The 14,002-nt window shown below is 54.8% G+C and overlaps 2 protein-coding genes across 10 annotated transcripts in view; both read left to right on the top strand.

Annotated features, from left to right (window-relative positions):
* Positions 1–14,002, top strand: part of SEC13 (SEC13 homolog, nuclear pore and COPII coat complex component) — a 534,021-nt gene that overhangs the window by 477,105 nt on the left and 42,914 nt on the right. The window lies entirely within an intron of this gene.
* Positions 1–14,002, top strand: part of ATP2B2 (ATPase plasma membrane Ca2+ transporting 2) — a 189,041-nt gene that overhangs the window by 155,491 nt on the left and 19,548 nt on the right. For all 9 annotated transcript variants that reach the window (XM_050781438.1, XM_050781437.1, XM_050781435.1 and 6 more), the window contains 4 exons: positions 6,421–6,600; positions 6,799–6,886; positions 11,136–11,242; positions 11,712–11,903. In XM_050781438.1, coding sequence (XP_050637395.1) covers positions 6,421–6,600; positions 6,799–6,886; positions 11,136–11,242; positions 11,712–11,903 — 567 coding nt within the window. The remainder of the gene's footprint in view (positions 1–6,420; positions 6,601–6,798; positions 6,887–11,135; positions 11,243–11,711; positions 11,904–14,002) is intronic.

Raw genomic sequence — 14,002 nt, 5'->3', positions numbered from 1 at the left:
ACAGGCATGGACTTTCACATTTTAGGCAGCAGGGAGAGGGTTCAAAGTGTGAGCTCAGACATCAGACAGATCTGTGATCCTGAGTGCCAGCACAGCTGGCTGTGTGACGTTGAACCAGTTACATAACCTCTCTGAGCCTCATCTGCATACTGGGGATAATAATAGTATCACACACACCCCCTCTGGGATATCATGAAGGCTCAGATCATGTATCTACGAGCAACAGGCAGAGCATCTGGCACAAGATAGGTGGGCTACATATGTGGGTCCCCTTCCTTCATGCCCTCTCCAGTAGATTTCATTACCCTAGATCCAGGGACACGTAACAGCCCTAGACACACAGTCTAGCCTACCAAAGGTGTTCAATGAGTGTTTGTGGAATGAATGAGTTGGGGGTGTCATTGTGGCTTCCTCACTCCTATCAAGATCCTAAAACAGCAAAGACAATTAATGTCCCTGGAGCTTGACAGTGGAGCCCACACGTGCTTTCCTGCAAACCTCTCTCTCCATGGACAGACAGGCCATTTATCAGCCTCCCTGTGGGACACCTCCTCATTATCAGTCACTAATGAGTCCAGGCTTCACTGTGATATGTTATCTCGTTACTGAAAACTCTTCATCCTTGCACAGCACTTGAGGCTGGCCTGCCCACACCCCTGTCCTTCCCAATCCCACAACCTCCCCCTTCCCGGTCACTCCCAGAGTTCCTGGCTCACCACTCTGCCTTGGAAACATCCCTTAGATGAATGGAAGACACCAGCAGGTCTCAACTGTTATCTGACCATGACGCACAATAAGAAATGTATTTTATGTCATGACTCAGTAAACACACACACTTCACCAAAGCAAGAATTTCACAAAATAATGGGATGCACTTAACTATTTTCCATTCTTCTATTTATTTGTTTCTTTTTAAAATTTTGGTCACCACCCACTAAACAAATTTCACGACTCTCACAGGGCATGACTTGAGGTTTGAGTGGCTGATCTAGTCCAAACACCTTCCCCCACAAACCCCAATTTCCAGAAGAAAACACCGAGGCCCAGAGGGGGACAGTGATGTGCCCAAAGTGGCTGAGTGAACCCAGATTAGAACAGGTTTTCTGCCTCCCTGCCTCAGGGCCTTTGCCTGGTTGCCACACACACACACACACACAAAGAAAGGAAAGGAGAGGAGAGGAGAGAGGAGAGGAGAGGAGAGGAGAGGAGAGGAGAGGAGAGGAGAGGAGAGGAGAAGAGAGGAGGAAGTTCTAAGTTAAGAGGATGAGCAGATGAGGACAGGGATGAGAGCTCCCCATGCCCAGGGCCTGAAGGGGCAGAGCTGGGTCCCTGGCATTTTCTGTTGACAGCATGGTCATCCAGAGAAGCTGGCTGCAGGCACAGACTCTGGGAAAGGGGGGCCTGGAGCCAACCCCCAACCCCCAACTTTGCCACTAACAAGCCACTTCCCTCTGTGAGCCTCAGTGTTCTCATCTATGAAATGGGAAGTTAGCCCAGGTGCCCCTTGGGTCCCTCCCAAGCTCTGACGTCCCCAGAGAGAGAAAGAGTTGACTGGAAGACTTACCCTCCCATCTTCCCCCACTTCCTTCAGTCAAGGCATCCACATGGGCCACCCTTTCTCCTGTTGTCTCACCCCTGGGATGTCTGTATAGGTGTCATAAACCGTTTCACAGCGGTAACCTACTCAAGTGACACAGCAGACTCAAGGGACATGGGTTCTAATTCTGCCCCTGCCACTCCCTCACAGATGGCCTCAGTTTCCCCACCTGAAAACTGAGAGAATCAGACTGTCCAACAATCACAGTGAGGGACACAGTAGGGTTACAGGTGACACCACTTGCAAGCATAAAAGCTCAGAGTTGATTCAGCATCTCTGAGTGGGGCGGGATGGATGCAGGACCCAAGGAGACGGGTGGGTATGGTTTTGTTTATTTGTTTATTTGTTTGTTTTTTAGGTAGGTCATTCCTGCCCCCTCTAGCTCCTTGGTTCCCACCTCAGAGGCAACCACTATCCCCAGTTTTTAGGGGTGACCTTCAGGGAACGTGTGTGCCTATGGTGACGGTGTTTTTGTCAAGCTCCCCAGGGCTCTGTCCTCCTGGACTCATCCGTTTATACAGAATTCTTTGTCACCCTCTGTAAATCTCACAGGTGAACGCCCTTCCTGGTGCCTCCAGCCTAGGAGGCTCAGCCAGAGGGAAAACCTCAGCCTGGACCATCTCTAGGGCCCTGCAGACACACTAAGATTCATTTTGCAACTGCAAGAAAACAGTCTCTGCCTCACTCAGTTTCCCTGGCTGTCAAGGGGTTGAATCTCCACATTGCCTTCCTCTCACGAGAAGACCAAAGGCTAGAACAGATCAAAACACCTTTGCCAAAGCACCCCACTGTCGGCCCATATAGTGGGTACATTTTCCAAGGTTGATTGAAGTCAGTGCCGATAAAGCCATCAGGAGAGCAGCGGTCTGGGATTTGCCGGGTTATCCGGGGGTGTTTGAAGCCCTCGGAGTCACAGACAACTGCTGTCACAGAAACAACAGATGTTTAAAAGCTTTTATTTAATGAAAACAGGAAGCACCCATTTCCTGGCTGCTTTTCCTCAGTGAGAAATATCTAGGATAATTTTAGCGACAGAAGTCATGTTTTCCCAAACTTATTTATTTATTTTTAATTTCACAGTAATTTTATTGATGTGGGAAGCGTATTTCAACTGGATCGATGCCTCTGGGGTTTGAGTCTTAAACATCTCCGGATCCTCAGTGTCCAGAGCAGTTAGATGCTCCAGAGCTGTTTGTCCAATAAGTGAATGAGTGAGCAACAAAACTGAGTCCTGAGAGCGGCTTAAGAAAACATCCCGTTGGGTTGCAGGAATCAGGAATGGCTTCATGAATAGAGAGCATTTCACTTATAAGATGGGACAGACTTGACACATAGAGGCTAAGGGAGGGAGGGCATTCCAGGCAGAGGGGACAGCATGAGCAGGGCAAGAAGGCAGGAAGGGATGCGGAGTGGCTGGGGCCTCGTGAACGCCCTGCTGCATTTATGAGAGAAAAGGGACTTGAAAAGGTTGTGCACGTGCCCATCCTGTGCGTGGGCTGTTTGTGCCCTGTCATAGAGTTCCCCCAGCCTTGCTGAAGGGTAGATACTATTGTACCCATTTTACAGATGAAGAAACCAGGGTTCATGTGAGACCCTAGAGCAAAACCCAACCCAATCCTTTGGTCCCCAAGCCCTCTCTCCACTGCACAGAGGAAAGTATAGGGTCCGTAAAAATTAGCCTCATTTTTCTCATGAAGCCAGCTTGCTTGGAGAGGCCCAGACAATGGCTGATTTTGGCTCTGGGAGACAGTCTTGAAAGTGAGAGTCTTTCTAAAACGCAGCACTGATCGCCTCATTCTTGGCTCAGAACTTCTCACAGTTCCCAGTGCCTGAAGGAGCATATCCCTGGTCCAGCACCTTCTGCCCCTCTCCAAATTCATGGTCTCCAGTCCCTAACCCACATCTTCTCTCAGCCTCAGCCCCTCCAGATCACCTGCAGCATGGCCCTCAGACCCGTTCATACCTCAGGCCTTCTCTGCCAATGCAGAGTGGACAGTGCTCTGTGGCCAGGACTAATCTCTGTTCATCTGTGTAGCCTCAGCCCTGGCACAATGCCAGGAACCAGAGCCTCAGTTGGCAGCTCAAACATCCCCTCCTCCAGGAAGTCCTCCTTGATTTCTCCTCCCCACCCACTTTCTTCTAAAGCAACAGTGCCCTCTGTGCTCTTTCAGTAGCACGTATACTCAGCAGTACAAAACCCCCTTCTGTGTTTCCAGAGCCTTTTGTATAGGCCTGTGCCAAAGACCCTGCCTCCAAATAGAGTACAGGTCTGATGCAGGGTAATGCTCTGCTATCTGAAAAAAGAAAGGTTGTGTAAAAAAATCAGCTAGACTTGTTCCACCGTGGAGCAGTGGGCATTAGAGGGAGGGAGTGCCCTGTCATCAGGGTTGTGCAAGCAGAGGCTGACCAGCCCATCTGTTGAGGACACCTGGGAACAGATCTAGACAATGAGCAGAGGGTCAAAGTCAATGACCCAAAGCCCTTTCCAACTCCAAGACCTCCAGCATCTTTGAAACCAAGAACCGAAATTCCTCCTTTTGGGGGCAGGAGCCAGATAAGGTGTGTGTTCCCAGGAAACAGCAGCTCTTTGCTGTTCTCAGGGGCAGGTGAGAGCAGGGGGCCACAGCCCACGTTACAGCCGTCATGAGGCTATTAGTAAGTTATATAAACAGGATCTTTGACATTCCACGTTCCCACTCCCTCCAGCTCTGTAAAAATGAGGTCACGTTTGCTTACGTGATTAGCCGCTGTGGCATGAGGCAGAGGCCTTGCTCACATGGCCCCCAAGCCCCAAGTGGGCACTGGAAGGCTTCTCCCCAGGCCCTGGAAATAAGCCCCAGAGGAGGCTGGTGGTCAGCTGGCCCTGCTCTAACCCTTCAACAACAGGGAGATCACTACCTGACCACAGAGCCGGTCTCTGAGACAACTCCAGTAGCTAGAGAGGCCTCCTTACTGGGACCCTGCCCCTCCAGGACATCTGTTCCTCACGCCACAAGACAGCCACGCTCAGAACTGTGGGTTTCCTCTTGAAGGCATCAGGGTGGAGCCCCTGAAAGAGGGCAGCCCCACAGGCTGACACTCAGGTAGGTCACTAGTGGCCAGGGTAAGGAAAGAGCGGCCAGGCAGTGCCCTCTGCACAGAGTACACAGGGAGGGTGGTGCCCTCCCCCATGGCCCCTGCCCTCCTGCCCAGAGGCAGGCTGGGCAATGACCCAGCTTGAGACGATAGTGGTGGGGGCTGAAGGAGTGGTGGGTGCTGCGGATGGGGTGGACACAGGCGAGACAGTCAAGGCCGATCCTTGTTCTTACCATTGCTGAGGGCAGAAAGGAGACCAGGGCAGGGGCTGTCCCAGTCAGGCTTGGCCCCACCTTCTAACTGTTTGTACTAGTTTTCTAGGGCTGCTGTAACAAAGTCACACAAACTGAGTGGCTCAATAGCAGTTTGTTGTCTCACAGTCCTGGAGGCTGGACGTCTGTTTGAGACCAAAGTGTCAGCAGGGCTGGCTCTTTCCAATGACGGTAGGGAGGAGCTGTCTCCGCCTCTCTCTCAGCTTCCAGTGGCTTGCTGGCCACCTTTGGCCTCCTTGGAGTGTAGAAGCAGCACCCCGATTTCTGCATGGCATCTCCTTTGCATATCTTTGTGTCCAAATGTCCTCTTTATAAGGACACCATTCCTGTTGGATTAGGACTTACCGTGATGTGCTCATTTTAGCTGGATTTACCACTATAATGACCCTATCTCTAAGCAAGGTCACATACACAGGTACTGGGGCTTAGGGCTCCAGTCTGTCTTTTAGGGGGAATATGACTCAATCTATAGGTTCCAACTCCCTCAGCGGTGGCTTGGCAGGTGGATGCTGGAGTGCGCTCCTGGTCACTGTGAGGTGTGCAGGGAGGGAACGTCAGACTGAGTCCTTCCAGGCTGGAGATTCTAACAGGCTGTGGTCTTTCCAAACAACTGGATTTTCTGCCCTTGACATGTTCTCTCCCACTGAAAGACGTTCTGCAGCAAATATTATTTTATTATTTGTCATTGCCCTCGGGTAAGAATCACTCGTTCCATTGATTTCTGTTGTGTATAAAGGGCTGCCCCAGCTCCAGGCTGATTTCCGTGGGGGAAACCCTTAGCTCTGCTCAGGGCTGGCTGCTGGGGTGGGGCGGGGCTGGGAAGCCTTGTGCCTTCTGATTGGCTGGCTCTGATCTGGCCTGATTGTCCCAGATATCATCTGTCATTACAGTCAGAGAGGGCAGAACTATCCTTATTATTGCAGAGAAATGGTATATTTTACATGAAGCGTAATCATTTATACATATTCTAAACCCGTGTCACATTCTGTAAGTAAAATGCTCCCAAATGCAAATATCCCCCCAAGAAACTGAAAATACACAAATGGATTTGTCAAGTTTGCAGGAACTGTGTATGTGGGTGAGACAAGGACAAGTTCACCTGGCCAAGCTTACCTGGAGCCAGATCTGAGGAGGTGTTCGTGGAAGTCTTTCCAAAGTCCTTGCCCAGGTCAAGACAGCCAGTGGTTCTGTCTCAGGATGGACTGTCATGGTCAATAGGTGGTAGCCACCTGGGACTCTGTGATGAGAACCACATCAGGGTTTAATCAAAGGATGTGTGATCGATTAACAATGCCTGCCATGGGCACAGGAAGGGAGGCTGTGGCCCATGTGCCATGTGTGCCATCAGTATCTCATAGTCATCTAGTCCCCTTTCAGTAGAGCTGCCTGTGAGAAGGGCTCCTCTGGAATCCACGAAGGCAGGGGGGATCTGCCTGAGGTGGTGCCCTCCCCCATGGCCCCTGCCCTCCTGCCCAGGTCCCAGAAGCCATCCGCAAGTGCCAGCGGGCAGGCATCACAGTCCGCATGGTCACTGGTGACAATATCAACACGGCTCGGGCCATCGCCATCAAGTGTGGCATCATCCATCCTGGGGAGGACTTTCTGTGCCTCGAGGGCAAGGAGTTCAACAGAAGGATCCGCAACGAGAAGGGGGAGGTGCGTGTCCCAGCGTAAAGCATCCTCCGGGGAACGTGCTTAGATGGGGGCTGGGAGGTAGGGTGCTGCATGATTGGACAGAAGCCAGCCAGTGTGCTGCTAAGAGCCCAGTAACTCTGGGCATGTCGCCTCCCTTCTCCAGGCCTCAGTTTCTCTCCCCAACCCCACCGACCCGCCCCCTTCCCCATCCCTCTCCAGATTGAGCAGGAGCGAATTGACAAGATCTGGCCAAAGCTGCGGGTGCTGGCTCGCTCCTCCCCCACGGACAAGCATACCCTGGTTAAAGGTAAGACTTGGGCGGGCACGGGCAACCCTCAAGCCCAGCACCAGGCCAGAAACTGGGCCCTCCTCTCCTGGCACTTGCAGCTTCTTCCCAGAAGGGAAGGGCCCCTCGCCCCCGACTCTCCACACCTGGGTACAGCCTTATGTCTCCCCCTTTTCAGTCCTGGGAGCCTGCAAGGGTCCAGAAGGAGATGGGACTAAGTCTTCTCTCTGGGCCTCCAACTCCCCTAGGAAACAATGGACCTGGGCCTGTGTGGGGTCCCAAACTCCCGGCTCAGGGCTGAATGGGGCCCACAGACGTGTTCTATGTGGCCGGTACAGCGCCTTTTTAAATGATGAATTTGAAAGACTACTCAGACCCTGCTCTCTCACCTTTGACACAGTCCTTACTGCTGCTTGTGGTCCGACACTCAGCCTACTTCACTTGTTCTCAGTCTGGTCTCAGAGCTTTTGGTCTCTTGGTCTGTCTGGTCCCTGAGGCAACCAACCAACATTTGTGACCAGGACCCCAGGGATGCGCTGTCTTGGGAATAGCCACCTGAGGGATGAGACCAAAAGCCAAAGTCTTGCTCCTCCCTCCAAAGGGAGGGTGCACCACTTGCTGAGCCTAGGTGGCCGGGTGCTGGGCACTCTTTATTTTTATTTTATTTTATTTGAGACAGGGTCTCCCTCTGTCACCCAGGCTAGAGTGCAATGGTGCAATCATAGCTCACTGCAACCTCAAACACCTAGGCTCAAGCAATCCTCCTGCCTCAGCCTCCCAAGTAGCTAGGACCACAGGCATGTGTCAACACGCCTGGATAATTTTTTTTAATTCTTTGTAGAGACAGAGTCTCCCTATATTGCCCAGGCTAGTCTCGAACTCCTGGCCTCAAGCAGTCCTCCTGCCTTAGCATCCCAAAGTGCTGGGATTACAGGCAGGAGCCACTAGACCCAGCCAACTGGGTATTTTTAGAGTCACACGGTCCTGGCTTTGCCACTGACCTGCTCCGGGACTCTGTTTCCTCATTTGTAAAATGGCTATGGGAGCAGGTGTCCACCGGAGATCACCCTAGAACATCTTAGATTCCTCTTTCAAAGGTGCTGCCCAAGGACATTAACGGAAGCCGATCTGGCCTGGGGAGAGAACCCCAGAACCACAAGGGAGCAGAAGGCCCCCAGCCCATCCTTACTCTTATTCTTTTTTTTTTTTTTTTTTTTTTTTGAGACGGAGTCTCGCTCTGTCACCCAGGCTGGAGTGCAGTGGCCGGATCTCAGCTCACTGCAAGCTCCGCCTCCCGGGTTCCCGCCATTCTCCTGCCTCAGCCTCCCGAGTAGCTGGGACTACAGGCGCCCGCCACCTCGCCCGGCTAGCTTTTTGTATTTTTTTAGTAGAGACGGTGTTTCACCGTGTTAGCCAGGATGGTCTCGATCTCCTGACCTCGTGATCCGCCCGTCTCGGCCTCCCAAAGTGCTGGGATTACAGGCTTGAGCCACCGCGCCCAGCCCCTTACTCTTATTCATTCACTCATTCTCTCCATAACTGTTTACTGAGGTCCTGCTAGGTGCCAGCCCTGCTCAGGGCAGGCATGGTCCTGCCCACGTGGAATTCCTGGGCCAGGATGCATGCAGCAGCATTGAATAAGTGGTCCCTGCATAGAGCGAAAGGCTACACTGCTGGCAGGGGTGCTCTCGGCCCGACACTGGCCTCAAACTTGGATTAGGGAGGCTTTAGGTCACAGGCCATGGAAGGTGGGATGGGCTCCAGGGTTGGTAGGGCCTGTGCTTGAGGCAAGGCAGGGAACTGTTCTGCAAAGGGCTAGAGGCAGAAAATCCCCAGGTGCCTTCAAGGATCTGGGCCAGGACCTTGGGACGGGAGAGAGAAGCTACAGGAGACTGGAGCAGGTGGGAGGGCAGCAGATCCTGCAGGGCCACCAATGCCCACTTGAGTACCCTGCCGTGGCCTGCACCATGTCACCAGGCTCGGGAACATGGGAGCGTTTAGAGAGTAGAAGCATCCTTTTAGGAAACTTACCCTGCAGTGCAGAGCATGGCCTGGCAGTCCCACAGGATTGTCCCACTGAAGAGCTGTCACCTGCCCACAGTGGTGACACCTCAGGTGGAGCTGCCAGGTGCGGGTCTGAGAAAGTCTGGGTGGTGGAGGGGTCTGGGCTGGGTGGTGGTTTGCACGTCATGGAGGGATGAGGAGCAGGAGTGTCTGGAATCCCATCAGTCTATACCTGTTGGAGAAGAGCATTGGACATCGAGCCAGGATGGAGAGCAGGCCTGAGACAGAGTCCTGGGTGGCACATGTGGGTGGGGAGAGAGGAGCCACAGAAGCCAAGAGCTGCCTGAGTAATGGTGAGGCTGAGAACCTACCAGAGGAGGCCAAGGGGAGGAGGCTAGAGGGGCAGGAGGATGGCCAGCGGGGAGTGGTGCCAGGAAGACAAGGAAGGAGGCCTGTGGAGGAGGAAGGTGTGGCCCATGGTGGGAATAATTGCTGAGAGGTCTGCGGGGACAGAACAGAAATGTGGCCTTAGGAGGCAGCCACAGGAAGGCCCCTGGTGACTGCACACAGTCAGGCCACCCCAGGACTGGAGGAGGGGAAGGGGTCTGGGGAAAGGTTTCCTCCCAGCTTTCCGCACAGCTCGAGCTATGCAAAGGTCCACGCCACCTGGGAGCCACAGGGCAGAAATTTGACCCCTCCCTGCCTTGGAGGAGCCCCCAGACTGACTGAGGGAACCATGGAAACTCAGGCCCAATGTCCCAAGGGGACAAGCTTGGAGAGGCTGAGTCCAGGACGGTGGAACTGAGGGCTCGCTGCCAGCTGGGTGAGAGCAGCCCAGGACGATTCCCAGAACACAGGGCACTGCAGCTGGGCCTGGAAGAGGGTAGAGCTGCAAGGAGCAGGTGGGGGCACAGTGCCCCAAGTCATGGAACTCAGCCCCTCATTCCACAGGCTGCCGCTGTCTACTAGGCACAGAACAGAGAGATGCGCAAGGATGGAGCAGCACAGAGTTACAGGGATCTGATTAAGGGTGGGCAGGGATCTTCAGAGGGTCAGAAAGGCTTCCTGGAAAAGGCAGCATCTGAGCCAAAAATACAGTACAGGTGGGTGACAGGAGTACCTCCAGCCAAGGGAACAGCCTGCGCAGAGACGGGCCAGCGAGGGCTAGCTCTGTGGGACTGCAAGCACAGATTGGGGGTGGCCGGGCAATGAGAGAAGGGAAGAGGTCAGGGTGCGGGTGAGGCCTGGTCACAGAGGACTTCATAAGTGGAGCTAAGAACATGGATGTTATCGTGAGGCCAAGGGGGAAAGCGGAAGAATGACGTTCCGGGGATGGGTGGGGGACGGGACTGTTCAGACGTGGGTTTTAGAGAGATCCTGGGGTTGCTGTGGGGAAGCAGGTTGGAGGGGCAGCCCAGAGTCAGTGAGAGGAAACCCAGTGATGCTGGTGGCAGAGGGTGGAGACAGAGAGGAAAGGAAGGGTTTCAGTGGGATTTTGGAGCCAGAATTGGCAGGCCTTGGTGATACATTCAATGTGCAGAATGAGAGAGAGACACATGGATGCTGACACCCAAATTCCTGTCCTGCCCATGGACATCCCTGCTTGCAAGCCCAATGAATGAGGAGTCCCACAAACTCCACAGGTCCCCACCGATGACATCCTTCACCCACCCTCTTCCACTGGCCCCAGCTCAGCTACTGGGGCCACATGTCATTTGTTCATTCTGTTATTTGTTGAACGTTTTATTGAAGATGAATGTCTGGAGAGAGGTCAGGGCCAGAATGGTGAGGCAGAGGTCATTGGCAAATGGCAAAGCCAAGGCCTCCTCAGCAAGCCTGGACTCCCCAGGGAGAAGGCTGCTGGCTAGTGGTGTTGGGAGGAACAGATGGTGGGGTCCTGCTGAAACCCTGGGAGCCCTGCAGAGGCAGAAGGGGCCCTGAGCACAGTTAGAGGATACGGTGTTTCTGGTTAGGGTGGGTGCCAATGTGGTCACGGGTTGCAGAGAGCAAAGACGGGGCTGGAGAGGTGAGCAGGGCCCATGCCACAGGGGGCCCCAAGCCAGCACCAGCCCAATAAGGAGCCCAGCATGACCTGCTGGCAGCTATAGGCCAGCCTGCAGCTGAGAAGAGCCTGGATGGAGGGGGCAACTGGACAGGGACCAGAGAGGAAGTCATGCCCAGCCAGGCCCCTCCTGAGGACAAGGGCTGGCCCAGACTGCCTCCCACCTGAGTGGCCCAGGGCCTGAGCACACTCCCGCCTCCACAGGCATCATCGACAGCACACACACTGAGCAGCGGCAGGTGGTGGCCGTGACGGGGGACGGGACCAACGACGGGCCTGCACTCAAGAAGGCTGACGTGGGCTTTGCCATGGTAGGAGCGGCCCACAGAGGGCCTGGGGTGGTGGGGGCTGGGGAGATGGGACTACACAGCCTTGGACTGGCTTTTCAGGAGCCCCAGCTCACACTTGGCCCACTCGCCATCCGCCGTGGGTGCCCACCGTTCTTGAGACTCAGCCTGACCCCGAGGTCTTCCTGGAAGGGCGTAGGATGCTCCTTGCTCTGGGGGAGCTGTGCGAAGGGGGACACTTACAGGCTGAGGAGGAAGAGAACAGAGCGGGAGAAGGGGCCAGGGTGAGGCTTCCTGAGGGTGAAGGGAGCTGGGTCTGTGAGGAGCGTGAAGAGTGGGGTGTCCCTGTGTGGTCTGGCTGTGCTGAGCCCACTGGGTGTATGTACTAGGGAGTTGTGTAGGACTGAGGATGTGGATGGGGTGAGGATGGTGATGATAGAAGTGGTCACCTCCCCTGGCCACCCCACCCAGCCTCCTGTCCCTGTCCCCACAGGGCATCGCAGGCACTGATGTGGCCAAGGAGGCCTCAGACATCATCCTGACAGACGACAATTTCAGCAGCATCGTCAAGGCAGTGATGTGGGGCCGCAATGTCTATGACAGCATCTCCAAGTTCTTGCAGTTCCAGCTCACGGTTAACGTGGTGGCTGTGATTGTGGCATTCACGGGGGCCTGCATCACGCAGGTGGGTCCTCAGGAGGCCATACCAAAGCCTGGGGGAGGGCGGAGACCCCCCCAGAGGCTCGGGGGCCTTAGGGTACTCCAGTTTGTCCCTGTCACAACAGCCAGGGATGAGGCACCCATCGATGGAGCGCCTGCTGGGAGCCAGGAACTGCATCACAGAGCTCAGTTGCAGGCACTGGCCCCAGGGGAGTCAAGGACATGAGGCTCAGAGAGGTGGCGTGACTTGTTCAAGGTCACACAGCAAATGGGAGCTGTCAGCCTCACAGCCTGGCCCTCACTGCAGGAAGCGGGAGAGGGATTCCTCAAGAGAAGGCAGGGCCCTTGGCCACCATGAGGGCAGAGGGAGGCAGGGAAGGGCGGGCCAAGGCCCGAGGGGATCAGGCAGCCAGGTGAGGACAAAGAGCCAGTAGGGGCCCCGGGGCCCTGACTCTGAACTGGAGTGTGGAGTGCCTTAGGAGGTGCTGGGTGGGAACAGCTGGAGGGAGTCGGGGGTCTCGCTCACTGGGAAGGTCACAGAGGCGTCTGGCCAGATACCACGACTGGGTCTGAAGCAGCCCTATGCACTGAGCCTGGCAGGCAGGCCCCGGATGTCTGCAGACACCGCTTCTTCATCGCAGCTCCATGAGGCGGGAACTGTGATGATCCCCATTTTACAGAGGCAGAAACTGAGGCTTAGAGGATGGACTGGCCAAGGACCTGCCATTGTTCTTGCAGTCTCCTGATACACCCCACAGGGGTGGGGTGTATCAGGAGCCTAGCCGGAGAGGCAAGAATGGGTCTCCTTTAGCCCCGGGGGATCCCCAAGGCCCAACCCTCCCAGTAGCCACCTGGGCAGACAAGCCCATGCCCACAGGAGCCCCCAGAGGCCCAGAGTGCAGCACTGCCCCAACAGCTGTGTGGCACTGGAACACTGCTCCCCTCTGTTGCTTCCTGCGCTGGGGGAATATAGGTGGCAACTCTGGCTACCCCAGCCCTGAGAATCAGAGCCTTGGAAGGGTGGCTGGGGGCTTCCTTTTGCTCAGAAGGGCCCTCTTTCCTGGTCTATGGATGAGATGCTCCCTCTAGTGGCAGCTTGAGGAACACTCCCATGGCAGCAGCAACTTGGAGACCAGAAGGTCTTGATGCCAGATAGGGAAACTGAGGTTCTGAGACGACTATCAATTTGCTTGAGGTCTTTGTTTGAGTTGGTGGCAAGGCCATGCAGCATTGATAGGAAGACGGGCACGCCTGACCCTGAGGTATATGGAATTGGAGAAAGCCCAGGGGTGGGGAGGACGGGGGCACGGGGAGTGAGGCTGAGGCAGGGAGGAGGTGGGAGAGAAGGCCAGGAGCAGGGGCTGTAATGAAACCTGGGAGGTGATGAGTGGAAGGGATGCAGGTATATGGGGCTCGGGAGAAGACAGAAGTGGGAAGAGCATCCGGTTTGGGCTGTTGAGCTTACAGGGTCTAGGGACTTCCTGGAGGAGGTATTCCACAGGCCATGGATGTAGCCAAAGCCACAGGAAGAGGAGAAGAATGGGGCTGAGGCAGGAACACAGATTTAAAAGGAGGGGAGGATGACGACCAGGAGAGTGGGGTCAGGATTGCAAGTGGGAGGCAGTGGCCAAGTGCAGGGGCGAGGTCAGTGACATGAGAGTTGCCGAGAAGAGGTCCTGCAACTCGTGGCACAGAAGGTGCTGGTGACATGGGAGGAGGGCATTCTGGGAGCATGGAGGGGCCAAAGTTTGGCTGCTGTGGACAAGATACATGGGCGTGTGAGAAAGGATGGGGACAGCAGACCCAGCTCCTCTCAGCCAAAGAGACAGGTCCGAAAGGGTCCTTCCCAGAACCTGGACAGTGGTGACCTACAAGTGGTGAGGTCCTTGACAAGTTTAGTTGCTTCTGCTATTCCTCATTTGCCAACATTTCCTACCTTGAAATGTATTAATGTTTGAGTCATAGATACACACAATAATTTTTTAAGGTAAGGTGGGATAAGAGGGGAGAAGAAATTGGGGGTTGGGGAATGGGCTCTGTTTGTAGGATAGGAGAGCCCGAGGGGGAGGAGGCAGTGGGGGGAGGAGGTAGGAACCCATGCTGGAGGCAGTGGGAATGGTCTTG

This window comes from Macaca thibetana, chromosome 2 (assembly GCF_024542745.1).
Source record: "Macaca thibetana thibetana isolate TM-01 chromosome 2, ASM2454274v1, whole genome shotgun sequence".
NCBI classification, from domain to species: Eukaryota; Metazoa; Chordata; class Mammalia; order Primates; family Cercopithecidae; genus Macaca; species Macaca thibetana.
The sequence above is the reverse complement of the archived record's forward strand: the minus strand, read 5'-3'. Positions and strand labels throughout refer to the sequence as shown.